The sequence below is a fragment of the Pan troglodytes genome, chromosome 19 (genome assembly GCF_028858775.2).
Source record: "Pan troglodytes isolate AG18354 chromosome 19, NHGRI_mPanTro3-v2.0_pri, whole genome shotgun sequence".
In the NCBI taxonomy this organism is placed as follows: domain Eukaryota; kingdom Metazoa; phylum Chordata; class Mammalia; order Primates; family Hominidae; genus Pan; species Pan troglodytes.
The window spans coordinates 18702919-18730909 of NC_072417.2; the positions used below are offsets into that span (position 1 = coordinate 18702919).

Consider the following 27991-nt stretch of genomic DNA (forward strand, 5'->3'; position numbering starts at 1 on the left):
GGGCCAGGCCCAGGGGCAGAGGTTCAGACAATGGCTCAGAGACGGGGAAAGGTGTGTATGTGTGTGCTGTGTGCACATTTGCTAATGCCAGGCTTCCAGTGGTGGCATGTCCCTGCCTGCTGAGATGAAATGAAAGGGAGAGAGACTAGAAGGGAATGTGAGTGACACTCTGAGGAGTGGGTGCGAATAAGTGGAATATTCTACAAAAATGCCTGGGTCCTGCCAGACAGTGGGTTCCCGGAGGAGGAGGGAGTTGCAAGCCGCAGGTGGAGACTGTTTCCTTCTTCAGTACCTGCTGTCCATGTGGAGAGTAGCAACCTTTGGGGACATCTTCTGGCTTCAAGGAGAGGTGGGACAACACAGAAGGGTAGACTGAGGAAGTTGGAGGAGAAAGGACAATAAACACTGCTTCAGTGGCCTCCCCAAGTTCTGGCATCATCCATGCCTCCCAGAGCCAGCCAGGCAGCCAAGCATTCGTGTGTCAATTTATTAAGCAGCTTCTCTGGGCAAGGAGCTCCGCTTGGAGCTGTGGGTGTAGATGGATAAGACATGTCCTCTGCCTTTAGGAGGCTCTCTGTGAAGAAAGACAGACCTTACTTTGGCTTCACTTCTACTCTCCACACCATCCAACACCAGACTCTGGGCTGAGACCCAGGGCATCTTCTTCCTCCCTGGCCATTTTTGGCCATGACTGCACTGGCCCCCGCCTCTGCCATCAAATTGCCTATCAGCTCTCTGAGGTCACACGGGAACAGTGCTCACCAGAATTCTTAATTCTTGCTGAGTTTCTTGTTTGTTTGTTTGTTTGTTTGTTTGTTTTTTGAGACAGGGTCTCACTCTGTCGCCCAGGCTGGAGTGCAGCAGCATGATCACAGCTCAGTGAAGCCTCAACCTCCCAGGCTCGAGTGATCCTCCCCACTTCAGCCTCTGAAGGAGCTAGAAGCACAGGCACACGCCACCACACTTGGCTAATTTTGTTATGTTTTTATTTTTGTAGAGACAGGGCTTCCTTATGCTGCCCAGGCTGGTCTCAAACTCCTGGGCTTAAGGGATCCTCTGTCTCGGCCTCCCTAAGTGTTGGGATTACAGGCATGAGCCACCATGCCTGGCGTCTTGCTGGTTTCTTGACACCCACCCAGCTGAAACATTCAGCCCTCAGCCATAAAATTGTCTCTTGAGCTTGCCACTGTGATCAGGCTACTCCAAGACTCACTGTTTGTCTGTGATCCTACTATCTTCCAGATCGAATACACCTTTCAGCCTGGAAAGCCACCACCTGCTTGCCTACTGGTGACCTGAAGAACCTGCAGTGGCTCCCTGTTGCTTATCAGATACAATGTGAACTTTTTGGGCTATTTTCCAGGGCCCTCCCACATGTTTCAAGCACTTATTATTACCCAACAGTGTCCCTTCCTATCCCCAGCACACAAGTGTTTGTAATGTAACTCTCTACATCTAAACAAGAATGAAGACCTTTTTAAGGGAATCATTTTGATGTTTATAGTTGATTTATTCAACAAACATTTACTGAATAACTGCTATGTGCCAGGCACCGTGACAGGTACTGGGGCAGTTTTGATGGTGACTAGGGCAAACATGCCTGCTCTGGGAGAGCCCATGAGCTAGCAGGGAGGACAGGCACTAATGATGAAAACAGAATGTGTTGGCCAGGTGCAGTGTCTCATGACTGTAATCCCAGAACTTTGGGAGGCCGAGGGGCGGGGGTGGATCACCTGAGGTCAGAAGTTTGAGACCAGCCTGGGCAACATGGCGAAACCCCATCTCTACTAAAAATACAAAAATTAGCTGGGTGTGGTGGCGCATGCCTGTAGTCTCAGCTACATGGGAGGCTGAGGCAGGAGAATCGCTTGAATCTGGGAGGTGTAGGCTGCGGTGAGCCTAGATCACGCCACTACACTCCAGCCTGGGCGACACAGTGAGACTCCATCTCAAAATAAATAAATAAATAAATAAATAACAAAATAGAATGTGGTGAGTTGTCAGATGGGACAATTTTGGGGTCCCTGAGAGTCCTGCTGAGCTGCATTTCCACTGTGGCCTCATAGATTTTTTTTTTTTCCCACCTGGGTTCTTCACAGAGCAGAGTGTGTCTTGCTGGGACAGAATGGAGACTGTTCCAGGAGGATGTTCACATGGCAAACCCAAAAGGGCGCCAGCCCCCAATCTGTTCTTCCCATCATTGGTGAGGTCTACCTCTTCCCAAATTCAGTGTCCCGTGGAAGTGACACGGAAAGCAGGGACAGAATTAAGTGTCTAAGAATTCCAAAAGCAAACCCTTTGGATGATGAAATTATGAAGGGCTGCAAAAGGCACTTCACAATTTCACCGTGTTAGGAAATATTAGCTCCCGCCCTCTCCAGAAAGCAGCTTTTTCTGTCTTGTTGGGTGTGATCTATTCTCTTCTGTTCTGACTAAATTGCTCATGACAGGTGGTGCTCCCATGTTTTTGAAACTTGTCCACGAATGAAGGCTCTGACCCCTCATGCCGTTGTTTGATGTTGAGTCAGTGTTTAACCACTATAATTGGCAGAAAAGTCTTCCAACTGTCTCACCAAGATGAGATGCTGCAAATTCCACCCTCTTGCTTGTCTGCTACCCTCTGCAGAATGGAGAAAACAAGGAAAAGTTATAAAGTATTCTCTACTCTGAATGCTCCATAAAAACTCCTACAAAACTGATATAAGTAAAAAGCCATTGGATTTGATGACCCTCACTCTAACTGTCAACATCCCCTATGGACAATTTTTAGAGGATGCGATAGGTGAAAGAAGAAGACGTAGGGTTTGGGCATGCTTGGGTGCTCTCCGAGGGCCCTCTCCTGAATGGGGTTTTCTCCCCACTTGGTGCCTTTGTCACCAAGGCACATTGGGCTGAGGGTAACATTCCTGGTCGTGGAACTGGAATGGATCCCAAGAAGGCTGGGGCAGAGGGAGGATGTACATATGCAGCACAGCGGTAAAGCGTTCCTTTTTAGGTGTGCCTGGGAAAAGTGAAAGTGACTCAATTTCTAAAGGGAGAAAGGCATTGGAGAAAAAGAATTTTCTTTTTTCTTTTTGTTTTGAGACGGAATCTTGCTCTGTCACCCAGGCTGGAGTGCAGTGGTGCAATCTCAGCTCACTGAAATCTCTGCCTCCCAGGTTCAAGCGATTCTCCTGCCTCAGCCTCCCAAGTAGCTGGGACTACAGGCTCATGCCACCAAACCCAGCTAATTTTTTTGTACTTAGTAGAGATGGGGTTTCACCATGTTGGCCAGCCTGGTCTCGAACTCCTGACCTCACGTGATCTGTCCCCCTTGGCCTCCCAAAGTGCTGGGATTACAGGCGTGAGCCATGGGGCCCAGCTGAGAATAAAATTTTCAAAGGCTGCTGCACAAAGTTTGTGGAAGTTTCCTAAATGAAAGGGCAAATCCTTTCCTCTCTCCCTCCCTCCCTTTCTTCTTTCCTCCATCCCTCTCTTCTTTTCCTCTCGCTTTCTTGCTTTCCCTCAGAGTCTAAAACAGTGAGTCCCCGCAGAAGCATGTCTTTGTTCTTGCTGGAGTCCACAACCTGGAACACCCTTCCCCTTTTCTCTTCCAGGCGCAATCTTACCATCCTTTCAGCTAAAGTCTAAAGTCCTTTATGCCCCCTTCCCCATCCAGATAAGCTCTGGCTGAACTCTCATTTCTCCCAATTCCCATTTAATTCCACTAAACGATGTGGCTTGATATGATTACATAATGTCTCATGTTCTCCGGCTGTGTAACGCAGTACATGAGTCTTGTCTCCCCAACAAGGTTGTAGACATCTGGAGGGCAGAGCCCAGGCCTTCCATCTGGGAGTCCCTCGGAACACTGAGCACAGGGCTGGGTGTGTAACAGGCTTTTATTGAGACCTTCACTTGCCTTTTGCTTCTCATTAAACATCAGAGAATTCATACTGGAGAAAACATTTATAAGTGTAATAAGTGTGCATAAGCCTTTATTTGAGTGGAGTAATCATATTCTACAACATCAGAGAATTCCTACTGGAAAGGAATCTTGTGTCTGGCTATGTCGTGGGAGAGCCCTCGGGGAATTTGGAGGCTTGGAAGGCACACTTTACTCAATACCATGGAACTCAATTACTTGAATGTAGTAACTGTGGGGAAACCTTCACTCAAGATGATATCCAACATCAGCAAGCACCTTAGAGAGGTGAAACTATGAATCTAAAGATTGTGAGACATCCGGGCACGGTGGTGCATGCCTGTAATCCCAACACTTCGGGAGGCCAAAGTGGGCAGATTACTTGAGCTCTCAGGAGTTCAAAACCAGCCTTGGCAACATAGTGGGACCCCATCTCTACAAAGAATTAAAAAAAAAAACAAATAGCTGTGCATGGTGGTGTGTGCCTGTGGTCTCAGCTAGTTGGGAGGCTGAGGTGGGAGGATCACTTGAGCCCAGGAGGTCAAGGGTCAAGGCTGCAGTGAGCCATGATCGCACCACTGCACTCCAGCCTGGGTGACACAACAAGACCCTGTCTCAAAAAGAATGCGAGAAAGTCTCCTCTAAGATCTTCACCAACTAACACCAGAGAATCCACCTGAGAGCAAAGAACAGTGCTAGATGCTGGGGATACAGTGGGGTGCAAAGTAGGCACAGTTCCTGTCTTCATGAAGCTTGTCTCTAGATCCATTTCCCAAAGGGATTGATACTTGGAGAGGAAACATTATAGACCGTGGGTACAATTGAAATATTACAGGCCAGAGATGGTGGCTTATGCCTGTAGTCCTAGCACTTTGGGAGGCTGAGATGGGAGGATCGCTTAAGGCCAGGAGTTCTAGACCAGCCCGGGCAACATGGCAAGTCCAAGAAAAAAAGGGAAGGGGAGGGGAAGGGAGGGAAAGGGAAGGGAGGGGAGGGAGGGGGAGGAAAGGGAAGGAAAGGGAATATTACAAAACTTTGGCGAGGCACGGTGGCTCACACCTATAATCCCAGCACTTTGGGAGGCCAAGGTGGGCAGACTACTTGAGGTCAAGAGTTCAAGACCAGCCTGGCCAACATGGTGAAACTCCGTCTCTACTAAAAATACAAAAGTTAGCCAGGCGTGGTGTTTCGGGTGGCTGAGGCACGAGAATCACTTGAACCTGGGAGGCAGAGGTTGCAGTGAGCTGAAATTGTGCAGCTGCGCTCCAGCCTGGGCAACAGAGGGAGACCCTGTCTCAAAAAAAATTTTTTGAGAAAATACTACAAAACTTTGATAAGCACCTTTTTCTTTTTTGAACCCGAAGCACTTCCATGTCTGATTTCCTTTGTCCCTGTCTCTTAACAGAGAAGAGAAGGGATGGCTGACCTAATGCATGTTACTGATGGAGAGGTGGAGCTGGAGGGGCTGCATCTCCAGTCCAGGGCATGCTGGCAGGCAGGGTAAGAACTCTTGTCCCTGGGGACCTTTATTTGATGAGCTGAGGACCATGCCAGGTACTAAGGGAGACCAAAGGTCAAATGGGAGGTCCTATCCCCTCACGTAGCTTACAGTCCAGTGAGGAAATGAACAGCTCCTTAAAGTACAGGAGCTGCTTTAAATGGAGTGGACGTAAAACACAGCGGAGGCACAGGAAAAGGAGGCCTAAGTCCCTTTGGGGGAAGTAGGAAAGGCTTCACAGAGGAGGTATTGTTTGAGCTGAGATGTAAAGGATGAGGAGTTTGCCAGATAAACAAGTAAGGAGAGGGTGTTCCAGGTGGAAGAAACAGCAGACAAGGGCATGGATCTAAGAAAGGGCATGGCCTATTAAGGATGCTGGAGAAGTTCCATATGCAAACCCCTGGTGAGTGAGTGGGGAGACCAGGCTAGCCAGGCAGCTAGGCAAGGGCCAGATAGCAAAAGGCCCTCGAGTGCCTTGCAAAGCAGTTCAGACTTCCCTGTAAACAATGGGGAACCAAATTTATTTCCTACAGCTGCTATAACAAACTACCATAAATGTGGTGGCTTAAAACAACCCAAATCCATTACCTTACAGCTCTGGGCTTAAGTCAACCTGTCGGCAGGGTTGTGTTCCATCTAGGGCTACTTGCATTTCTTGACTCCTGTCCTTCTCCCACCTTCAAAGCCAGCAGTCACATCACTCTAATCTCTGCTTCCACAGTGACACACTCTGAAGCTCCTGCCTCCCTCTTCTAAGGACTCTTGTAGTTACATTGGTCCATCAGATAATCCAGGATAATTTCTGCATCTCAAGATCTTTAACTTAATCACATCTGCAAAGTCCCTTTTGTCATGTAAAGTAACATATTCACAGGTTCCAGAGATTAGGATATGGACATCCTTGGGGGCCATTGTTCTGCCCACTCCGGTAATCCCAGCAGTTTGGGGGGCAGGTGAATCACCTGAGGTCAGGAGTTTGAGACCACCCTGACCAACATGGTGAAACCCTGTCTCTAGTAAAAACACAAAAATTAGCTGGGCATGGTGGTGGGTGCCTGTAATCCCAGCTACTTGGGAGGCTGAGACAGGAGAATTGCTTGAACCTGGGTGGTTGAGGTTGCAGTGAGCCGAGGTTGCACCATTGCACTCCAGCCTAGGCAATAAGAGCAAAACTGTCTCAAAAAAAAAAAAAAAGATGGAGTCTCACTTTGTCATCCACATGCTAGAGCGCAGTGGTGTGATCACAGCTCACTACAGCCTCCATCTCCCAGGCTCAGGTGATCTCCACCTCACCCTCCAGAGTAGCTGGGACTACAGGTGCGTACTACCATGCTGGCTATTTTTTTTTTTTTTTTTGTATTTTTTGTAGGGATGGGGTCTTGCTATGTTGCCCAGGCTGTTCTCAAACTCCTGGACTCAAGCAATCTTCCTGCCTCAGCCTCCCAAAGTGCTAGGATTACAGGCATGAGCACTGTGCCCAGACCCTGCTTCCTCTCTGCTGGCATAGAGAAATGAGGTCTAGAAGCTGCCCATCTGTTCCCACTTTATGGTGGGATTCTGTCTGGGTGTTGGATAACATTAAAGAGTAGATGATATTTTGTTTTAGGCTTTCTTTCCTGAGATCTCTGAAACAACTGTTTAATTTGACATGGAGGCCAGTTAAAGACTTCGCAGCATCTTACCTGTGCACCCAGTGCTTCTCAGAGTCAGTGGGCACCTGGTTCTGAATCCCTTGCTTCCCTAATACATTATACCTCCTATCTCTCCATTTCCTAGTACTAATGAATCTGAAGCTAGCAGAGTATCTTTCTCCCGCCTGTTGATTTTTTCCTCTGGAGAACTCCCAAAGAGCAGATATGGATCTCCTAGCAGTGGACCGGACCTGCAAGAAAATGTAGTAGGCTGTTCTTTTTTAAATTTTTTTTATTATTTTATTATTATTTTTTGAGACAGAGTCTCTCTGTTACCCAAGCTGGAGTGCAGTGGCATGATCTCGGTTCACTGCAATCTCCGCCTTCCGGGTTCAAGCAATTCTCGGGCCTCAGCCTTCTGAGTAGCTGGGATTACAGGTGTGTGCCACCATGCCTGGCTAATTTTTTGTATTTGTAGTAGAGACAGGGTTTCACCATGTTTGGCCAGGCTGGTCTTGAACTCCTGACCTCAGGTGATCCACCCACCTCAGCCTCCCAAAGTGCTGGGATTACAGGCATGAGTCACTGCGCCCAGCTGTAGGCTGTTCTTTTTTTTTTTTTTGGTTTGGTTTGGTTTTGAGACAGAGTCTCGTTCTGTCATCCAGGCTGGAGTGCAATGGCACAATATTGGCTCACTGCAACCTCCACCTCCCAGGTTCAAGGGACCCTTCCACCTCAGCCTCCCAAGTAGCTTGGACTACAGGTGCATGCCAGCAGGACTGGCTAATTTTTTTTTTTTTTTTTTTTTTTTGTAGAGACGGGGTCTTGTTATGTTGCCCAGACTGGTCTTGAACTTCTGGGCTCAAGCAATCCATTTGCCTCAGCCTCCCAAAGTGCTGGGATTGCAGGCATAAGCCACTGTGCCCAGCCATTAGGCTGTTCTTACATTGCTATAAAGAAATACCTGAGACTGGATAACATATAAAGAAAAGAGTTTAATTGGTTCACAGTTCTGCAGGCTGTACAAGAAGCATGGCAACAGCATCTGCTCCTCTTCTAGGGAGGCCTCAGGAAGCTTTTACTCATTGTAGAAGGTGAAGTGGGAGCAGGCATGTCACATGGCAAAAGTAAGAGCAAGACAGTGAGTGATGGGGGTGGGGGGCGCGGGGGGTGGCGCCACATACTTTGAAACAACCGGATTGAGAGAACACACTCACTGTGGTGAGAACAGCACGAAGCCATGAGGGATCTGCTCCCATGACCCCAATACCTCCCATCAGGCTCCACTTCCAATACTGGGGATTATATCTGAACATGAGATTTGGAGAGGACATCTAAGCTATATCAGTAAGGTCTCCAGACAAAATACAGAACACCTTGTTAAATTTGAATTTCAGATAAACAGTGAATAATTTTAGTATAGGTTGAGTATCCCTTATCCAAATGCTTGGAACCAGAAGTGCTTTGGATTTCAGATTATTTTGTCAGGGATACTCAACCTATATAAGTATATCCCAAATATTACTATACGTTGAGTGCTACTTTGTTAACCAGATTATTTGATTAACGAGAACACTCCATTCCCTAACTTCACCAAATAATACTTTACTGTATGTTCTCTAATGCAACCTATAAGGCAGATTGTTATTCAAGCCCTGAAAGTTCCAGTACCTTCTTACAGATGACTTTGTAGTAATACAGGTAAGAGAAGAAAGGCTATGATTCTAAAGGAATAGGGGAGGGGCTTAAGGTCAGAAGAGTGGGGACTGGTCCCTCTTATTTCATAACATAGATTCTTCTGCTGCCCAGCTCTGAGATTCAGATAGGCTTAGCTCCTGCTCTAGATTTCACCTGCCCTTTCATTAATGGACAGCATCATGCCCCCGCCCCATGACCTAAGGATCACCAGGAGACCCATTCTGTTGAAGTACATTGAGGTTTTGTTGTTGTTGTTTAAAACAAGGTGTTGCCCAGGTGCAGTGGCTCATGCCTGTAATCCCAATAATTTGGGAAGCCGAGGTGGGAGAATTGCTTGAGCCCAGGAGTTCAAGAACAGCCTGGGGAACATAGTGAGACTGCCATTCCTACAGAAAATTTAAAAATTCACTTGAGGTCAGGAGTTCAAGACCAGCCTGGCCAACATGTGAAACCCCGACTCTACTAAAAAAAAATACAAAAATTAGCTGGTCACCATGGTGCACGCCTGTAGTCCCAGCTACTCGGCAGGCTGAGGCAGAAGAATTGCTTGAATCCGGGAGACGGAGGTTGCAGTGAGCCAAGATCACAACACTGTACTCCAGCCTGGGTGACAGAGCAAGACTCTGTCTCAGAAAGAAAAAAGAAGAGAGAGAGAGAGAGAGAAAAGAAAATTTAAAAATTACCTGGACATGGTGGCACAGGCCTGTAGTCCCAGCTACTCAGGAGGCTGCAGCAGGGGGATCACTTGAGCCTGGGAGGTCCAGGCTGCAGTGAACCGTGATTGTGTCACTGTACTCCAGCCCGAGTGACAGAGCAAGACTCTGTCTAAAATAAAATAAAAAATAAATAAATGTACTATACAATACACACTCTATATTGCTGCCTTTGATATTTGACTGGAATAATGATGATGACTTTCCCATCTACCAGATGTGAATACAAAGTCCGTCTTTGGATTGGAGCATATATAATAATTTGTAGTAATCACTGCTATGTTTAACTCTGCAAGGCCAGCCACTATTGGCACTAAAGTTTGCTCAACGCTTTTGGAGCAACCGCTATCCCATGTGATTCCCCCAAACTAAGAAAACTCCTTTTTTAACTTCCCTCAAGCCTTTGCTCTAAATTTCCCTTCTTGGTCCGCCGGGGCGGATACTTGAAGTCTTGCCCCATCTCTAGCAGAGACTCAGCCAATCAGGGCCTCGCCATGCAGTATTGGGGGCATTTCCAGGCCGTCCTCCACTGCAGCATGTTGTTCAGGCTGGTGCTCTTAGGTGGGGCTTGAGTTTGTTTCCTTCCTTTCTTTTCTTTTTCTTCCTTTTTTTTTTTTTTTTTTTTGACAGAGTCTCGCTCTGTCACCCAGGATAGAGTGCAGTGGTGCAATCTTGGCTCACTGCAACCTCTGCCTTCCAGGTTCAAGTGATTCTCATGCCTCAGCCTACTGAGTAGCTGGGACTACAGGTGTGAACCACCACATCTGGCTAATTTTTGTATTTTTAGTAGAGATGGGGGTTTCATCATTTTGGCCAGGCTGGTCTCGAACTCCTGGCCTCAAGTGATCCACCCGCCTTGGCCTCTCAAAGTGCTGAGATTATAGGCATGAGCTACCGCTCCTGGCCGAGTTTTCAACATCAAAGTTGTGTTGGCATCTTATGGTGGTGATTTCTGACCTCACTTCATTTAAGCATCGTTTCAGAGACTTTAGATAATGCAAAAAATTATAACAGTTTATGATGCCCTAATCGAACTCTGGATATTATCTCCGTGTAAATGAACTAACCCAGTCAGCCAAGGGCAGCAAGCCTAGCAGACTGGCCACAGGACACCAGTTCAGTCCTCAGGTGCACAAGGATTGTTTGTGTCTGCTTGCACCAACATTTACTTTTTAGGAAAAGGTGGCCCTCAGGGGCCAGGGGAATTAATGACTTAATGCCTACAATCTCTAGGAACAACTTTCTCCAGATAAGGTCTCATTATCGTTAATTGTTATTATTATTGTTATTAACCCAACTCCTAGGAAAAGCTGCCACAGCTTTGTTAACGACCTCAGGTAAGGGGTTTAATTAACACCTCCTCTGAGTGCTGAGGCCTCAGGCACCATGTTACCGCCCCCACACCCAGGCTCCACCTCCTCTGAGCTCCACCCATAGGCCTCTCCACCCCCGGATCCTTCCATTCCCTACCGGAGCTGCTACACCGTTCTCACACTTGCGAACCCCTCCCCCTCCCATTCCAGCCCCCTGGCTTCCCCTCCCCCAAAATCTCGCCTGCCCCTCACATACTTCCATTTGAATTTCCCACCCCTTTTTCCCAGTTACCTAGTCCCCCCAAACAGTTCTCAAGAGCTAAGCCTTTGGGGGATCATGAAAGTGAAGAGTGGGTCCCTTGAGCCCCGCCGTTCCCCCTTGCAAGCCCCTCTTCCCTGCACTGCTTCCCAGCACTTCCATCCCATCTCATCTCCATGAGAGCTGCAGGGATTGTTCCTCAGGTGGTGAGGCCAGTTCGGTTGGTTGGCTGGTTTAGGGTTACAGAGCTTGGCACCAACTACCAGGCCCGTGCAGCTGCCTTCTTTAATTAATTAATTCCAATTTTTTTAAAAAACCATCTCAATTGGACCTCAGTGCATGCCTCTGGGGCATATGTCACATCAATTACAGACAACAATTAAGCTTGCTGCTTAAAAAGATTTGTGAGTCTTTTTAAAGACTCAAACACAATTTGGGCCTCACTCCCTTAGATCCTTAGATCATTCTACTGGAGACAAGAGCCTGAGGCAGAACCCCCAAAGGATGAATTGAGGGCTACAACAGTCTGCTCTGAGATAGGAGGATAGGGAATTCTCCGGCTGCAGGTCTTTGCCCACACTACCTAACCCCAGGGTTCCTTTCTACCTTTGCTTAGGGATCCAGGAAGCCAAGCTATTGCAGGTGGGTGGTGGCCTCACTTCTCTGGGATAAGACCAATTTCTCTCAAATTCAGAAGTCCACCTCTTCATTGTCCTACCCGACTGCCCTGCATGGATAAGGACGAATCTCAGGCCCTCTAAAAATAGGATGGGTATTGAGTTGACGTGTCTTTTTTCCCAGCAGTAGAGATGGTATATACAGGATATACATTTTCATCCCAGTGGTTTGAATTAGGCGAATGGTTAAAGATGTTGCTCGAGGGCACAGATGATTTTTTTTTCTTTTCTTTTCCTTCCTTTTTTTTGCGGGGGGGGATAGAGTTTTGCTTTTGTTTCTCAGGCTGGAGTGCAATGGAGCAATCTCAGCTCACTGCAACCTCTGCCTCCTGGGTTCAAGCGATTCTTCTGCCTCAGCCTCCTGAGTAGCTGGGACTACAGGTACATGCCATCATATCCAGCTAATTTTTTTTTTTTTTTTTTTTGTATTTTTAGTAGAGACAGGGTTTCATCATATTGGCCAGGCTGGCCTTGAACTCCCGAGCTCAGGTGATCCACCCGCCTCGGCCTCCCAAAGTGCTGGGATTATAGGCTTGAGCCACCGCGCATGGCACAGAGATGATTTCTTAATGGTCCTTCATTCCCACTTTGTGTTACACTTGGTAGCTGCTCAGGGAAAGTTTACAGATTGTTGAAGACGAGGAGGGGAAAGAGTTTGCATGCAGTTACAAATATTTTTCCAGGTGCAAAGCAAGTAGGCAAAAATGGGACTGGCCCAAAACCTTAGTCTTATTAACATTGCTCTCTACTCAACTGGAATTTAAAAAATATCAGTAGACCAGGTGAACATGCCTTTCCTTATCTATTTAACTCAGTTATTTATTGCGTATGTGAGTTGACACTAAATCACTTTGTTCTTTTATGTTTGCCAGAATTGTGGCTGTCCATTTGAGTCCAAACTTTCAGAGGGCAGAGAACACATCTGCTCAATTTGCTTTGTATGGTATCCAGCAAAGGGCTGCAGTAGGGTGTCATAGAGAAGTCCTGGACTTGGACCTTGGAGACCCAGGTTTTAGTTCTTGCTGCTGTGTGGCCCTTAAAATCCAGACTGCATTTTTATTTGCTGTAAAACAAACAAACAAAAACAAAACAAAACAAAAAAACAGCAAGGGGCCAGGCACAGTGGCTCACTCCTGCCTGTAATCCTAGCACTTTGGGAGGCTGAGGCAGGCAGATCCCTTGAGCCCAGGAATTCGAGAACAGCCTGGGCAACATGGCAAAACTCTGTCTCTACTAAAATACAAAAAAACTGAAGTGAGAGGATCACCTGAGCCTGGGGAGGTCGAGGCTGCAGTGAGCTGTGATCGTGTCACGGGACTCCAGTCTGGGCAACAGAGTGAGACCCCATTTCATAAAAAACAAAAACAAAAACAAAAACCAAAAACAAGGGCCAGATCTCCCAGCACTTTGGGAGGCTGAGGCAGGAGGATAGCTTCAGCTCAGGAGTTGGAGACCAGCCTGGTCACATAGTGAGACCTCGTCTATACTAAAAATAAAAAAGAATTAGCCAGATGTGGTGGTGTGTGCCTGTAGTCCCAGCTACTTGGGAGGCTGAGGTGGGATCACTTGAGCCCAAGAGGTCAAGGCTACAGTGAGCTATGATCACGCCACTGCATTCCAGCTTGAGTGACAGAGCAAGAGCCTGTCTCAAAGAAAAAAAAAGAAAGGAAACAAACCAAAACCAAACAGTGGAAAACAGTGGGAACAACATTTTCTGTCCTTCGCTCTCAGGATTGAGAGAAGGATTAAATGAAGTAATGCAGAAGAAAAATGTGTAGAAATTGCCACATAAATATGTTTTCTTTAACACTATAAAATGCATTTTGGTTTTTTGTGGGTTTTTTTTGTTTGTTTTTGGTTTTTTAAGATGGAATCTCGCTCTGTCGCCCAGGATGGAGTGCAGTGGCACGATCTCAGCTCACTGCAACCTCTACCTCCTGGCTTCAAGCGATTCTCCTGCCGAAGCCTCCTGAATAGCTGGGACTACAGGTGCCTGCCACCACGCCGGCTAATTTTTTGTATTTTTAATAGAGACAGGGTTTCACCATGTTGGCCAGGATGGTCTCGATCCACTGACTTCGTGATCCGCCTGCCTTGGCCTCCCAAAGTGCTGCATTACAGGCGTGAGCCACCAGGCCCGGCCCATGAAATGCATTTTGATGTTAACACCAGAGTAGTCAAAATTCAAATTCTGAGATGTTTCAAATGGAGAAGCTGATGTACAGAGACCAGAGCTTCTGGCTGCAGTCCAGGATTTGCTGCAATACCCGCTGTCAGGACATGGGGGCAGTTATTAGGGTAGAAGAAAGCTCTAGCTAAAACCAAACTTTAGACCTATGTGACATTGGCTATCCCAATGGCCTCCTTATCACTACAGCTGCACTCATATGTCTGGCCTCTTAGTACATACTCTTTTGTTCTTCTAGGCATCCTGGCATTTTATTTATTTATTTATTTATTTATTTATTTATTTATTTATTTATTTATTATTGAGGCGGAGTTTCACTCTTGTTGCCCAGGCTGAGTGCAGTGGCACAATCTCAGCTCACTGCAAGGGCCTCCCAGGTTCAAGCAATTCTCCTGTCTCAGACTCCTGAAGTAGCTGAGATTACAGGTGCCCGCCACCATGCCTGGCTAATTTTTTTGTATTTTTAGTAGAGATGGAGTTCCTTTTCTCTTCTTTTTCCTTCCTTCCTTCCTTCCTTCCTTCCTTCCTTTCTTCCTTCCTTCCTTCCTTCCCTCTTTCTTTCGAGATGGAGTCTTGCTCTGTCGCCTAGGCTGGAGTGCAGTTGTGCGATCTTGGCTCACTGCAACATCCGTCTCTCAGGTTCAAGTGATTCTCCTGCCTCAGCCACCCAAGTAGCTGGGATTACAGTTGTGTGCCACCAAACCCGGCTAATTTTTGTATTTTTAGTAGAGATAGGGTTTCACCATGTTGGCCAGGCTGGTCTCGAACTCCTGACCTCAGGTGATCCACCCACCTCAGCCTCCAAAAATGCTGGGGTTACAGGTGTGAGCCACTGTGCCTGGTCCTGGCATTTAATTACTATTTACTAAAATTCAAGTAGGGCTGGTGGGAGGTGGGGGACCACAGAGTGAAGGTGCCCATGGCCCATATCCCTTTAAGAATGAACATATACATACATTTGTGCATGCATGCATGTACATATACAAGCCCTATGACGAAAAGCCAAAAATCCAGCTTTCTGAGCTGTCTCCGGATACTGTCACTTAGAGATATGAGAAAAAGTGAGGAAAAAACGGGAATCTAGGACAACTTTATTCATTCTGTAAAAGGGGCAGTTTCTTGTAGGAAGGGCTTAGGGATGATCTTTGGATAGTAATTCTTAGGAAAGGAATGAAATTGCAATGTGTTAATGAACATAATCAAGTGTTTAGATTACAGTCCTGGGTATCAGATCTGGAGGACCCTAACAGCCATATAATTCCCCCATTTTATTTATTTATTTATTTGAGATGGAGTTTCACTGTGTCACCCAGGCTGGAGTACAGTGGCATGATCTCGGCTCACTGCAACCTCCGCCTCCCAGGTTCAAGCAATTCTCCTGCCTCAGCTGCCTCAGAGTAGCTGGGACTACAGGCATGTGCCACTACACCTGGCTAATTTTTGTATTTTTAGTAGAGACAGGGTTTCACCATGTTGGGCAGGCTGGTCTCAAACTCCTGACCTCAGGTCATCCACCTCCCTCGGCCTCCCAAAGTGCTGGGATTACAGGCATGAGCCGCCGTGCCCGGCCAGTCTCCCCTTTTTATAAAGCCTAAGTGGTGAAATGATTGAGTAAAAGTCAAGTGTGAGAACCTAGGAGGCCATGACCAGGGCTCTGGCTCCAAGTCTGGTACTGTAGGATGTGATCTTAGTTAATGGGCGAGCAAGGAGCCATGGCCACTGACCCTGTATATGTACAGGTGGTAAAAACTATTATTCACTGGAGGTACATCCCTAGGAATTTAGGAAGTGAGGAAATGCAGTGAGCAGGGAGCTTGTATCAAGCCATCCTGTTCACTTTACCAGGAACCAGATATCTCTGCTGCTATTTAAATTAAATGTGTGAAGGTTTTAAGAATTCTCAAAATGTACAGAACTTTTAAATAAGAATTTTAAATTAAAAAACAGGTTCTGGGCTGGGCGCGGTGGCTCACGTCTGTAATCCCAGCACTTGGGGAGGCCGAGGCGGGAGATCACCTGAGGTTGGGAGTTCGAGACCAGCCTGACCTACATGGTGAAACCTCATCTCTACTAAAAATACAAAATTAGCTGGGCGTGGTGGCGCATGCCTGTAATCCCAGCTGGTTGGGAGGCTGAGGCAGGAGAATCGCTTGAATCCAGGAGGCAGAGGTTGCGGTGAGCCGAGATCGCGCCATTGCATTCCAGCCTGGGCAACAAGAGCAAAACTCCGCCTCAAACAAACAAAACAAAAACAAACAAATAAACAAAAAACAGGTTCTGGCCAGGCACAGTGGCTCACACCTGTAATCCCAGTACTTTGGGAGGCTGAGGCCAGCTGATTGCTTGAGTTCTAGAGTTCAAAACCAGCATGGGCAACATGGCAAAACCCCATCTCTACAAAAAAATACAAAAATTAGTTAGGCATAGTGGCATGCATCTGTGGTCCCTAGCTACTCAGGAGGCTGAGGTGGGAAGATTGCTTGAGCCCAGGAGGTCGAGGCTGTAGTGAGTTATGACAGCACCTCTGCACTCCAGCATGGGTGACAGAGGGAGACCCTGTTTCAAAAAAAAAAACACAAAACAACAACAACAACAACAACAAAAACCCCAAAAAAGAAAAAACAGGGTTCTGCTGCTTTCTGCCCACTGCCTTAATGAGTAAAAGTTAGTGAAGGACTATCCAAGGCCAGGAAACCAGGATGACAGAAGCCTGATCTTCCAATCAGGTCAGATGTAGGAGCTAAATGTTGCCTTCAATGACTGCCAAGCTGCAGTGTCAGCAGCTGAACAAGGGAGGCACTGGAACCAGCCCTCTTGTGGTCTGTCAAGTGGTAACACTGGTTGGCAGCCCTCACCCCCATCCCTGAGACAGATGTGTGAGGAGAAAGAGGTAAAGGAGGGCGGGCAGAGGAACTGGAATCTCCAGAAAGGGACCTTGCTAGCCCTGAGGCCCAAGGCCCTCCAAAGCACCAGATCACAGAGGCAAGTCCCAGGCTTCTGGGGAGAGAAAGTAAGAAAGAAGAAGGAAAAAAACATTAAATAAAGGAGATGGAGAAGTAGAACTGAATGTTAGAATTATTCTCCATCACATGCTAAGGGCACCTGTTTTCACTACATGGCAATAAATGGCGGATTCTCAGAGCAGGCCTGTCAAAGCCTCTGAAAGACCAGCAGGCTGGGAGTCAGGGAGCCTGGGGCCTGCTTTGGCTCCGTTGTTTACTGAGCTGGGTGACTTTGCCTGAGCCATTAAACATTCCTTGGCCTGAATTTCCTTCATTGGGAATAATATCTATCCTGTCTGCCTTGCAGGGTTGTTGGAAGATCTGATGAGATAATGGACATAAGTCCGGATGCGATGGCTCACGCCTGTAACCCTAGCACTTTGGGAGGCTGATGCGGGCGGATTGCCTGAGGTCAGGAGTTTGAGACCAGCCTGGCCAACATGGCAAAACCCCGTCTCTACTAAAAATACAAAAATTAGCCGGGCATGGTGGTGCGCATCTATAATCCCAGCTACTCAGGAGGCTGAGGCAGGAGAATCGCTTGAACCCAGGAGGCGGAGGTTTCAGTGAGCCGAGATAACGCTACTGCACTCCAGCCTGGACGACAAGAGCAAGACTTCGTCTCAAAAAAAAAAAAAAAAAAAAAAGAAAGAAAAAGAGATAATGGACATAACCTCCCTGCAAAAACCATACTTAGTTACTAGGAATCCTTCAGAGAGTTGGCCTGTGGGTGGAGAGTCACAGACACTGGGAAAGTCACCTCATTCATTAGCCATCATTCTGCACACCCCTCTTCCAAGCTGGATAGCTCTGACTAGCAGAGGGTGGGGAACGGATCAAATGTCTAAAAAGGCAAAGCGAGACATTGACCTCACTGAGATGTCCCAGGCTCACCAGCTCCTATGGATACCATGTTCTTTCTCACATTGAATCTGTCTCTCCTTTTATTACTTCTGCTTATTTCCTCCTGTTCTACCTGAAGATTTTCTCTCTACCTGCTGAAATATGGTATTGTTTTTAGTGTTTATTCACTGAAAAAAACTCATTATTGAAAAACATGACCCAAAGTTGCCAAAATTATCCCTGGAGTCCAGAGACCAGATGTAATAAAAGTCAAGCATCTGTTTTTGGAAGGGGACAAGGACAGAGTCAGCTCTTGGACCCCTTTGCTTAGAAAGTTTCAATCTTTTCCCTAACCTTGTCCCAGACTCAGGTCATCTTACTCCCTGCAGGATTTTGGGTCACGGGAGTGGGGTGCTTGTTGGAGTCTATTTTGTGTTGCTATAACAGAATACCACAGACTGGGTAATTTAAAAAGAATAGAAATTTATTTCTTACCATTCTGGAGGCTGGGAAATCCAATATCAAGGTGCCCTCATCTGGTGTGGGTCTTCTTGCTGCATCATCCCCTAGCAGAAGGCAGGAGGGCAAGAGAGTACATGACAGAGCAACAGAGCAAAGGGGTCCAAACTTGATTTTATAACAAGCCCACTTTTGAGATAACTAACCCACTGTTTATTTTTTTAATTAATTAATTTATTATTATTATTTTTTGAGACAGAGCCTCACTCTGTCACCCAAGCTGGAGTGCAATGGCGCGATCTCAGCTCACGACAACCTCCACCTCCCAGGTTCAAGCGGTTCTCATGCCTCAGCCTCCTGAGTAGCTAGAATAATAGGTGCATGCCACCCCGCCCAGCTAATTTTTTTTGTATTTTTAGTAGAGACGGGTTTCACCATGTTGGCCAGGCTGGTCTCAAACTCCTGGCCTCAAGTGATCTGCCTGCCTTGGCCTCCCTAACTGCTGGGATTACAGGCATGAGCCACTGCGCCCGGCCTGGAGATAACTAACGCACTGTTTATGATATTAATCCATTCATGAAGGCAAAGCCCTCATGACCTAATAAACTCTCATTAGGCCCCAGTGTCCAACACTTTTGCATTGGGATTATTAAGTTTCCAACATGTGAACTTTGGGGGACACATTCAAACCATAGCAGTGCTATTTTAGGGAAAAGTAGCTGCATGTGTATTGAAAATGTCAGCCAGGTACGGTGGCTTATACCTGTAATCCCATTACTTTGGGAGGCTGAGGTGGGAGGACTGCTTGAACCCAAGAGTTTGAGACCAACCTGGGGAACATAGGGAGACCTTGTCTCTACAAAAATTTAAAAATCATCCAGGTGAGGCAGCACACTCCTGTAGTCCCAGCTACTCCAGAGGCTGAGGTGGGAGGCTTATGTGAGCGTGGTAGGAGGAGGCGGCAGTGAGCCGTGATCATGCTACTGCGCTCCAGCCTGAGTGACAGAGTGAGACCCTGTCTCAAATAAGAAAAAAGAAAATGTTTATGTGCTATTGGGGTCAGCCTTAGTGCAAGAACATTAGTTAAGTGTGCTTTTAATAATGGAAGGAGTTCCAATTAAGGTAGGATTTGGACAACTTCAGGGAAGTTTGGTTTATGGTGGGAAAGGGAACCCTGACCTCGGATTTGCTGTCTTGGGTCTTTTCCATCCCAGGCCTTCACCTTGCCAGGTTCATTTCCTCTCCCTGTACCCTAAACACTTTCAATTATGGACACTCTCTTGTCTCTGAACTCAGATAAATGCTACCTTGTTAACTAATAGTACCACTCAGTATATTAATGATTAATAGCTAATTAGTCATAATACTGTAATACAATGGAGGCTTCCTTTACCGCAGCAGCTGTAGGTCTCAAACACACACATCGCCTTCCCTATTCCTGGCCACAGGACAGGCGAGGCTCTAAATCTGTTTTTCTGAGCACCCTGGCAATCTCGAAACTGTTCAGTTTTTAGCGGTCCCATTCATACGGCGAATGACCACTACTGCTTGCATGCTGCCGAGCTGATTTCTGCCCCCCGTCACTCCCACTGCCCTCCAAGGAGAACAAGGAGGTCAGCAGTCGTTAAGTTTTTATTCAAAGTCTCTTTTACTTCCAAATCTCACGTCGACCCACTTTTCTGCTTTGGCCCGTTTCTTCACTTTACCTTCCCCCATCCTAACCCGCGCCTGTTTTGTGGAATCCCACAGCAGCGCCCGCTACAACCCCCTGCACTCTTCACTTTGGCTTCCTTTCAGCAACCACGCCCCCCGACTCACGGAGAGCGCCGCGCATGCGCAGCCCTCGTCTTTACCTGGGCTCCCGGCAGTGGGCGGAGTGGGAGAAGGCGGGGGCGGCGCGGGGAGCCGGCGGTTATCTGGGCGGCGGAGCGCTCACAATGTGGCAGGAGACAGAAAAGGTGCGCCCGGGCCGGCCCGAGGGCTGCGCATGCGCGCCGCCGCTCCCAGCGGCCGGGATGCCGAGGGGGCGGGCGGAGGGAGGTGTCGGGATCCCTGTTGGGCGGGGGGGGCCAGCGAGGGAAGGGGCCGCGGGCGCGCGCGGGCGCGCGCGTCCTCGCCGCCGCTCGCCTCCCTCCCTGCCCCCTCCGGCACACACATCCACACACGCACACCCCCTCCCCTGCCGCCCGCCCCGCGCTGCCCGCCCCGCCGGCCCCGCTCGCCCTCGCGCGCTGGGAAGGGAGTCGCGAGACGTCGGAGCGGCGGCCACGTAGCGCTGCGGCGGCAGCGGCAGCGGCCGAGGCCGGGTCTGAGGAGCGGCCCTGAGGACAGACGTTGGGCAGGGGGGGAGGGGCTGGCCCAGCCGGCGGTTGTGACTCGAGCGCCGCGGCTGCAGGCCCCCGCCGCAGGGATGGACCGCCGAGGCGGCGGCCGGGGCGGCGGAGGCGGAGGCGGCCGGCCCGGGTGAGTAAGGGCCCCTTCCCCCACGCACTCGCCACCGCCGCGGCGGCGCCCCCGGCAGCCCTTCCTCTCCGCCGCCCGCGGGGCCGACCCGGGCTCCGGGGGCCGGCGTAACCCTTCGCCGAGGCAGCTGCGTGCGCTAGGCCGGAGCAGCCCCCATCCGGCTGGGAGGCCCCGGGCTGAGCTCCTCAGGCACCCAGCTTGGGCTGGGGGCGCCCCGCTCCTGCCCTTTCGCCCCCTTCCTCCTGGACCCGGGCTTGGCTGCAGTTTTGCAGCGGGTCCGCTCACCCCGAGGCCTGAGGGGAGGCTGGGGCGGCACGGGTTAGCGGGCCGAGAGGAGGTTTGCACCGGTCCTCCTGCGAGCGTTCTCCTGCCCTGCAGCTGGTGGCTTGCACCCACTACCTCCCCCGCCCTGCGGTTGCACCCAAACCTCCAACCCCCGGGAGTATTGTGCCGCCAGCAGATAAAATGCGTCTGATGTACACCCGCCACCGGCAGCCTCACACTCACCCCAGTGGGTAATGCAGACCTTTCTCCACCCCCACCTCCTCCTCCCCTCCAATCAGGCTCTGCTGAAGATTCTTAGATCCGAGACACCAAAGGTAGTGACACCCCCGTTACATCTCCACGTAACATGTTCATTGTCGAGGGATGTCTCCAATAGAAATGATAAATGCCCCTGCCTCACCTCGAAGTCTGTCTTCAGGATTCGAGACCTTCTCTGAAAAGGTCCAGCTTTGATCACAACTAGAGCATCCCTCCCCCACAACACAGACACACTCATACACTCACTCACTTCCTGATTGCCGAGCAGCCCCTGTCACCGCGGATCCATTGTCAGAAATGGCTTGTGCCAATCAAAGGAATGTGCTTGTGCCTTTGGAGAAGGGTGCTTTCCACGTCCACGTTTTCGGGGTGTTCCTGCGTGAGTCTGCCTTTGCCCCCAGATTGTCCCCGTGTTCAAGCATCATTATCATAGTGTATCCCTTACATGCATCTCCCGTGGACCTTCAGGAACACCTGAGTGATGCTTTTTTCCCAGTTGATTAGATATGGTGTGTGCAAGTTTCTCCTATTTTGTTGTAGTGTTTGGGATCTATGATCAAGGCATAATGTATTCGTAGGGTAGTATTCAGGAAAGAATGTGTATTTTTTTTTTTCCAGAGGATGGCCAGGCCCGTCCGTATTGTTCTGGGAATGGCAACTAGCACATGCTTTGTTGACAACATGTGTGTGCTTAGGGATTGAGGAGCTGCTGTTGCTGGGATGTGTGGTGTCTGAGCTGAATACAGGTGATGTTGTCGAGTGGGGCTCTTTTGTGAGTGGGGCTTGACACTGTGATTGTCAGTGGTGGCAGGCAGCTTGGTTGTTTATATCAGGACCGTGCACAGTATTCAGATAGGTAATAACTTTAGTATAATTTTGTTTAAACTGTTCACTAAGTTTTAGTGATCCTGGAACTGACTTCAGTGGTTAGTAATCTTTATTTGGGTTCATGGAAGTCTTTAGAACCGTCTTCTCCATTAAATAGACACATAATTTTGTATGCCACTAAAGTCAACTTGAAGCTGGTCCTGGGACTTCAGGTTAAGATCTCTGTTATGCAAAAGTGAAAGGAACTTGCGTTGTGTGTTTTGTTTAGTTGGTTAGTTTTTTTTTTAAAGGATTAGAGTTACATTATCTGGCCCTGAGCAATAAACAACAAAGTAGCTTATGCATGTAACCTTGTGTTTTGTTCTTTGATTAGGATAAGTTAGGTATTTGTAAATTATCATTTCCTCGTTTTCCTGTAAAAAGGAAATGTATGTGAGAGTCTTTCAGAAAAAGTTAAAACTAGAGTCAAAATAATTTGTTTACACTTGACCAATTGGTAATGTATGTTCCTGGCACCAGATTCTAAATGTAGCAAATTTCAACAGCAAAGTCCAAGGTCTGTTTTATAATGCCTATCCTGAATCTTTATGTGTTGGCTGAAGTTGATCTGATCTCTTAAAAGAAGGCTATATCATTCTCATAGCGGTGTACCTGCTCCATAAAAAGGATTGTTTTTTCAACTTTGTTAACTGTGATTTCATGTCTTAATGGGGATGGTGCCATCAAAATCATTCATTTTGAAATTTTGTTTTAATGGAAGGATTTTAATTGTGGTTAGGGAATTCAGCCTCCATATATAGAATCTGGAACTGAGGATGAACTTTGCACCATTCTATCAATAAGCAGGTGATAAATATCAGCTATTTTTGTTTAAATTACTCTGCACCCAGCTTTTGCCTTTCGGTCGTATTGCAATCAGGAGATATTTATTCCAGCTTGTGATAGTGTTGGAATGGGTAGTAATTTTAAGCACAGTACCGGCTCTTCAGGAGCTTACGATTCTGCCATTATTTTTCACTTAAAAAATTCTTTGAGACCTTCCTATTCTTTGCATCTGGGGGGTTCTGAGAAGCTAAGGAATTTATGATATTAACTGGCACTTTGGAAGGCAAGGGAGCCTTGGAATCTTGCCTATAGAACCTGTTCCATACACCTGAAGAATAGCATTTATTCTACTAATTATGCAGCATACCCTATAAGTTTGAAAGCATGCTGAAGTTGCAAATATTGCCTTTTTTATTATCTCATAAACATGCTGCCAGTGCTTTATATTACACATTATATTTTTTGCTCATGTCATGCCTGAAGTTTTACTGTCGGAAATCATTTGGCTATTCTAAACCCAAACCATTTCAAAGTTGCAAGTAGGTTACTTTTCTTGTATGTACTTTGTAGTATACTGACAGACCATTAAAATCTCAGAGGACAGTGTGCTTCCTTGATTTAGTATTGCAGAACCTCTTCTAAACCAGTCACTTACCTAGTTAAACACCCACACATCATAGAGCAGCTGATCATATAACATATACGGTTGTGAGAACAGCATTCTCTCCCTGCCAGATTCGGAACTTGGAAGCTGGAAAACAATTGCATAGCAGTGAAACACTTAAGGAGTAGTGGTGCCAGCAGTTCACTCTCATTAATACAAACAGCTTGCTTTAGTTTCTCCAACACTCTTCTTCAGACACCCTTCCCTTAGGAGGTTTCAGATCAGCAGCTCCTACTCAAGGGAAACAGCACCTACTTTCTGCAACTGTGGTCTCAAGATCTGATTCGTGACACCCAGAACTGTTTCCATTTCTGTTCTAAGTATGGGAAGTAATCTCGTAGTGTGGTAAGAAAATACTTTTCAAGTCTGTAGAAAAAAAAAGTTGATTAGTAATGCTACTGTTGTGATTTTGTTTTTGAATGTCTGAAGCCTAACGAAGAGGTAAACTAGAATGTGAACTTTTGAAGTCACCCTTTTCTCAGGGGTTTTAGATAATTTTACCAAAAAAATGTGAATATACTCTTGAATTTCATTTCCCTTGTTATAAAAAAGTCAGCTGAGAGACAACAACAAAAAAAAGTGGATTGTCTTGTATTTTGAACCATAGCCTTTAAAACTTGTTATTCTAAAGGGCATAACTACACCTCCTTGTTGTGAAGTCTTAGGTCTTGTGCTACCATTTTAGGTGTGATATTTTTCTCAGGTGTTGTCATCATTTCTGACAATCAGCACTTGAATTTACTTCGATAGAGGTGAACTGGTGCTGTGTTTAGTGACTTTAGCTGAAGAAGGCTCATGGAGATGATGCTTTGGAGGTAGGCATAACTAGATTTAAAACCCCCGCTCCACTGTTTACTGGTCTTATGATATTGAACAAGTCACTTTGAGCTCTCTGGCCTCAGTTTCCTCATCAGCAGAATGGAATTTGTTATGAGGATTAGAGATAATGTATGTAAACTCCTAGCAGTTCCTGGCATATGATCATATTAGAGACTCAATACATGTTAGGATATGGAGCATGTTGGAGTAAAACTACAGATCATTTTGTCTTATGACAAGATTTAGAAGTCTGGCACTGCGATCTGCATTTTTTTCATTTGTGCAGATTTGGGATGAAAAAATTGCAAATATTTGACTCGGAGCATACCTAAGTCTTGCAGGTGCAATGTGCTTATTGGAACTTTGATTTGTTGCTCTATGGCTGGCGGAACTTGGTGGGGACAGTAAAATCTAGCTCCAAATTCTACAGTGCTACCCATAGGCTGTGCTTGTTTTAAGCCTATTCAGAGCTTATGTAGTGAAAGGGGTATTTTAGGACATTAACGTATCTCAATGGGTTCTGTGTCCAGAGTTGAATCACGTGCAAAGCCTTGTATAAATTTTCATGGTGAATGCAAGCCATAAAGTGCTTTGTAGAATCAGTGGCAATATCAGTTGCTTATTTTAGTTATCTGTTTGTTTATATAGTAGTTATATTTGATTTTTAAAAATACTTATGAACATTTTATCTAATACAATTTCAATTGTCTTCTGAGATTTTTATTATAAACTGCTATTGGGGCTATAGATTTGAGTGCTTTATGAATTTTTACTTTGGCAAGGGAAGGAAAGAAAAGTAGAGTGTCTTTACCTGTCAGATTTTATGAACTCTGCTTTAGGCCTGTAGATTATATATGTAGTTCCTTCTCTTGTTTTTTAGCCAGAAAGGCAGCTTTATGGTAAAGATGACATTATCTTTTTTTTTTTTTTTTTTTTTTTTTTTTTTTTTGTGAGACAGAGTCTCGCTCTGTGCCCAGGCTGGAGTGCAGTGGCATGATCTCAGCTCACTGCAACCTCCTTCTCCTGGGTTCAAGCAATTCTCCTGCCTCAGCCTCCCAAGTAGCTGGGATTACAGGCATGCACCATTATGCCCAGCTAATTTTTTTGTATTTTTAGTAAAGATGGGGTTTCACCATATTGGTCAGGCTGGTCTTGAACTCCTGATCTTGTGATCTGCCCACGTCAGCCTCCCAAAGTGCTGGGATTACAGGCGTGAGCCACTGTGCCCAGCCTCTTTTTTTTTTTTTTTTTTTTTTAAACATAGTTCAAGTGATTGATTACCTTGAAAAGTAAATGCAATTAGGGCCATGTATACAGTTTTATTCCATGCATACAGCTTTTAAAATAGGATTTCTTAGGTTACTATAGAATTAAATTATTCTGTGATTTGTTGCAGGATAGCGTTGTGATAAGTCTGTGAGCCCACAAGAGTTACCTAGAGACTTTTCAGTAAGGTAGACACATCAGTAATACAGTAGGATTTACCTCAGGAGAATCTGCTAATCCTTATTTTCTTTTATTATTGAGCCACCTACAGGCTTGCCCATCAGTGGACTCAGTCGCTAGTATTGGATTGCTGATAAAGAGAGATTGAAATATGGTGGTCTTTGACTCACCTTAGATTTTGCAGTATACTTAAAAAAACTTAATTTGGCTAGAATGTATAATAGCCCTAATGCTATGTGAGCCCAGAATGACTAAACAAACAAAATTTAGGTGATTGATTTACTGTCATACGTTTTGCTAAGTGAACTTTTTCTTTGTGAGGAGGGGTGTTTTTTTTTTTTTTTTTTTTTTTGCAGACAGAGTCTTGTTCTGTCCCCCAGGCTGAAGTGCAGTGGTGTGATCTCGGCTCATTGCAGCCTCCGCCTCCCGGGTTCAAGCAATTCTCATGCCTCAGCCTCCCCCAAGTAGCTGGGATTACAGGCGCCTGCCACTGTGCCTGGCTAATTTTTGTATTTTTTAGTAGAGACAGGATTTCGCCATGTTAGCCAGGCTGGTCTTGAACTCCTGTCCTTATGATCCACCTGCCTTGGCCTCCCAAAGTGCTGAGATTACAGGTGTGAGCCACTGCGCCCGGCCCTGTAATATCACATTTTAAATGAAATAACGAAGTATTTGGTGGGGGAAAATAATTTCAAACCCTTTTTTAGTACATTCTCAAAGACCTAGCTTGGATTTTCACAATATTAAGAGAATTCCCAAGTCAACCTAAGAGCAAAACCTGTATACTTTTATCCTTAAATAAAGAGGGGCTAAAATGATGGAAAATGTCTTTAAAATGATTATAACACTTGAGGGATTTGTTTTTTAGATACTATTTTTTTTTTTAATTGGTGTCTCACTCTGTTGCCCAGGCTTCAGTACAAATGGTGCAATCTCGGCTCACTGCAACCTCCGCCTCCCGGGTTCAGGCCATTCTCCTGCCTTAGCCTTCCAAGTAGCTGGGATTACAGGTGCCCGCCACCATGCCCAGATAATTTTTGTATTTTTAGTAGAGACGGGGTTTCACCATATTGGCCAGGCTGGTCTTGAACTCCTGACCTCGTGATCTGCCCGCCTCGGCCTCCCAAAGTGCTGGGATTACAGGTGTGAGCCACCGCGCCCGGTCACTACTAATTATTTTTATTTTTTAATTTATTTTTTTTATTTGAGACAGGGTCTCACTGTGTCACCCAGGCTGGAGTGCAGTGGTGCCATCTTGGCTCACTGCAGCTTTCACCTCCCAGACTCAAGAGATCATCTCACCTCAGCCTCCTGAGTAGCTGGGACTACAGGTGCGCACCACCATGCCTGGCTTCTTTTTGTATTTTTTCCCTCACTATGTTGCCTAGGCTGATCTCAAACTCCTGCTGGGCTCAAGTGATTCTCTCGTCTCGGCCTCCCAAAGTGCTGGGAATACAGGCGTGAGCCACCGTGCCCAGACAAATTTTTTTCTTTTACTGTCTCATTTCATAATATTGAAATCACAATCCCTCCTGAATTATTAAAAGTTTTTTTATCTAATGTAACTTTTGTAAGTAACATATATTTAAACTTTTTAGAACCCTGAAGTTCTAAACAAAATAGCAACATGAATAACTTACTTAAAATAGTTCATCTTGTTTTGAATATTTTGGAATTTAGAAGACCTGTCAATCAATTGGTTGATGAAATTGTATGTAATTGTATGTAGCCATGCTCTTTAATACTGCCGATGTGGCCGGGTGCAGTGGCTCATGCCTATAATCCCAGCACTTTGGGAGGCTGAGGTGGGCAGATTACTTGAAGTCAGAAGTTCGAGACCAGCCTGGCCAACATGGAGAAACCCCATCTCTACTAAAATTACAAAAATTAGCCGGGCGTGGTGGTGCATGCCTGTAATTCCAGCTACTGGGGAGGCTGAGGCATGAGAATCGCTTGAACCTGGGAGGTGGAAGTTGCAGTGAGCCAAGATTGCACCACTGCACTCCAGCCTGGGTGACAGTTGAGACTCCATCTCAAAAAAAAGAAAAAGAAAAAGAAATAAGCTAGGTAACTTTCAGAATAGTAATGGTGTTTTATATATGAAGATTTTAGAATAAGTTTTAGTGGACAGGTTTTTTGTTTTGTTTTTTTTTTTGAGGCGGAGTCTTGCTTCCATGCCCAGGCTGAGGTGCAGTGGCGTGATCTCGGCTCACTGCAG

The 27991-nt window shown here is 46.5% G+C and overlaps 2 protein-coding genes across 4 annotated transcripts in view; one reads left to right on the forward strand and one right to left on the reverse strand.

Moving 5' to 3' along the window:
* Positions 1 to 1486: 1486 nt before the first annotated feature.
* Positions 1487 to 21429, reverse strand: LOC104002783 (spidroin-1). Its single transcript, XM_063799484.1, has 7 exons — positions 21334 to 21429; positions 21175 to 21226; positions 20039 to 20829; positions 18222 to 18292; positions 9415 to 9556; positions 7085 to 7284; positions 1487 to 2620 (listed from the first exon to the last, which is right to left on the reverse strand). The coding sequence occupies exons 1-4, from the start codon at positions 21427 to 21429 to the stop codon at positions 18248 to 18250; spliced, it is 984 nt and encodes a 327-aa protein (XP_063655554.1). The 3' UTR covers positions 1487 to 2620; positions 7085 to 7284; positions 9415 to 9556; positions 18222 to 18247.
* The window catches only part of ZNF652 (zinc finger protein 652), a 73396-nt gene continuing 65450 nt past the window's right edge, over positions 20046 to 27991 (forward strand). For 2 of the 3 annotated variants that reach the window (XM_511948.8, XM_009431790.4), the window contains exon 1: positions 20514 to 20648. The gene's annotated coding sequence lies outside the window, so the exon portion shown is untranslated. Of the gene's footprint in view, positions 20144 to 20513; positions 20649 to 27991 lie in introns of those variants that run through there. The other variant, XM_063799574.1, reaches the window with a different exon arrangement.

What these genes read in the sequence shown, in the direction of transcription:
- LOC104002783 (XM_063799484.1), bottom strand. Translation starts at nt 21,429, where the DNA reads ATGAGTGTGTCTGTGTTGTGGGGGAGGGATGCTCTAGTTGTGATCAAA. An exon ending in TCCTGAAGACAGACTTCGAG is followed by an intron (nt 21,227 to 21,333) that starts GTGAGGCAGGGG and finishes CTCGGATCTAAG; the next exon opens with AATCTTCAGCAGAGCCTGAT. An exon ending in GGAGGTGGGGGTGGAGAAAG is followed by an intron (nt 20,830 to 21,174) that starts GTCTGCATTACC and finishes GTGCCTGAGGAG; the next exon opens with CTCAGCCCGGGGCCTCCCAG.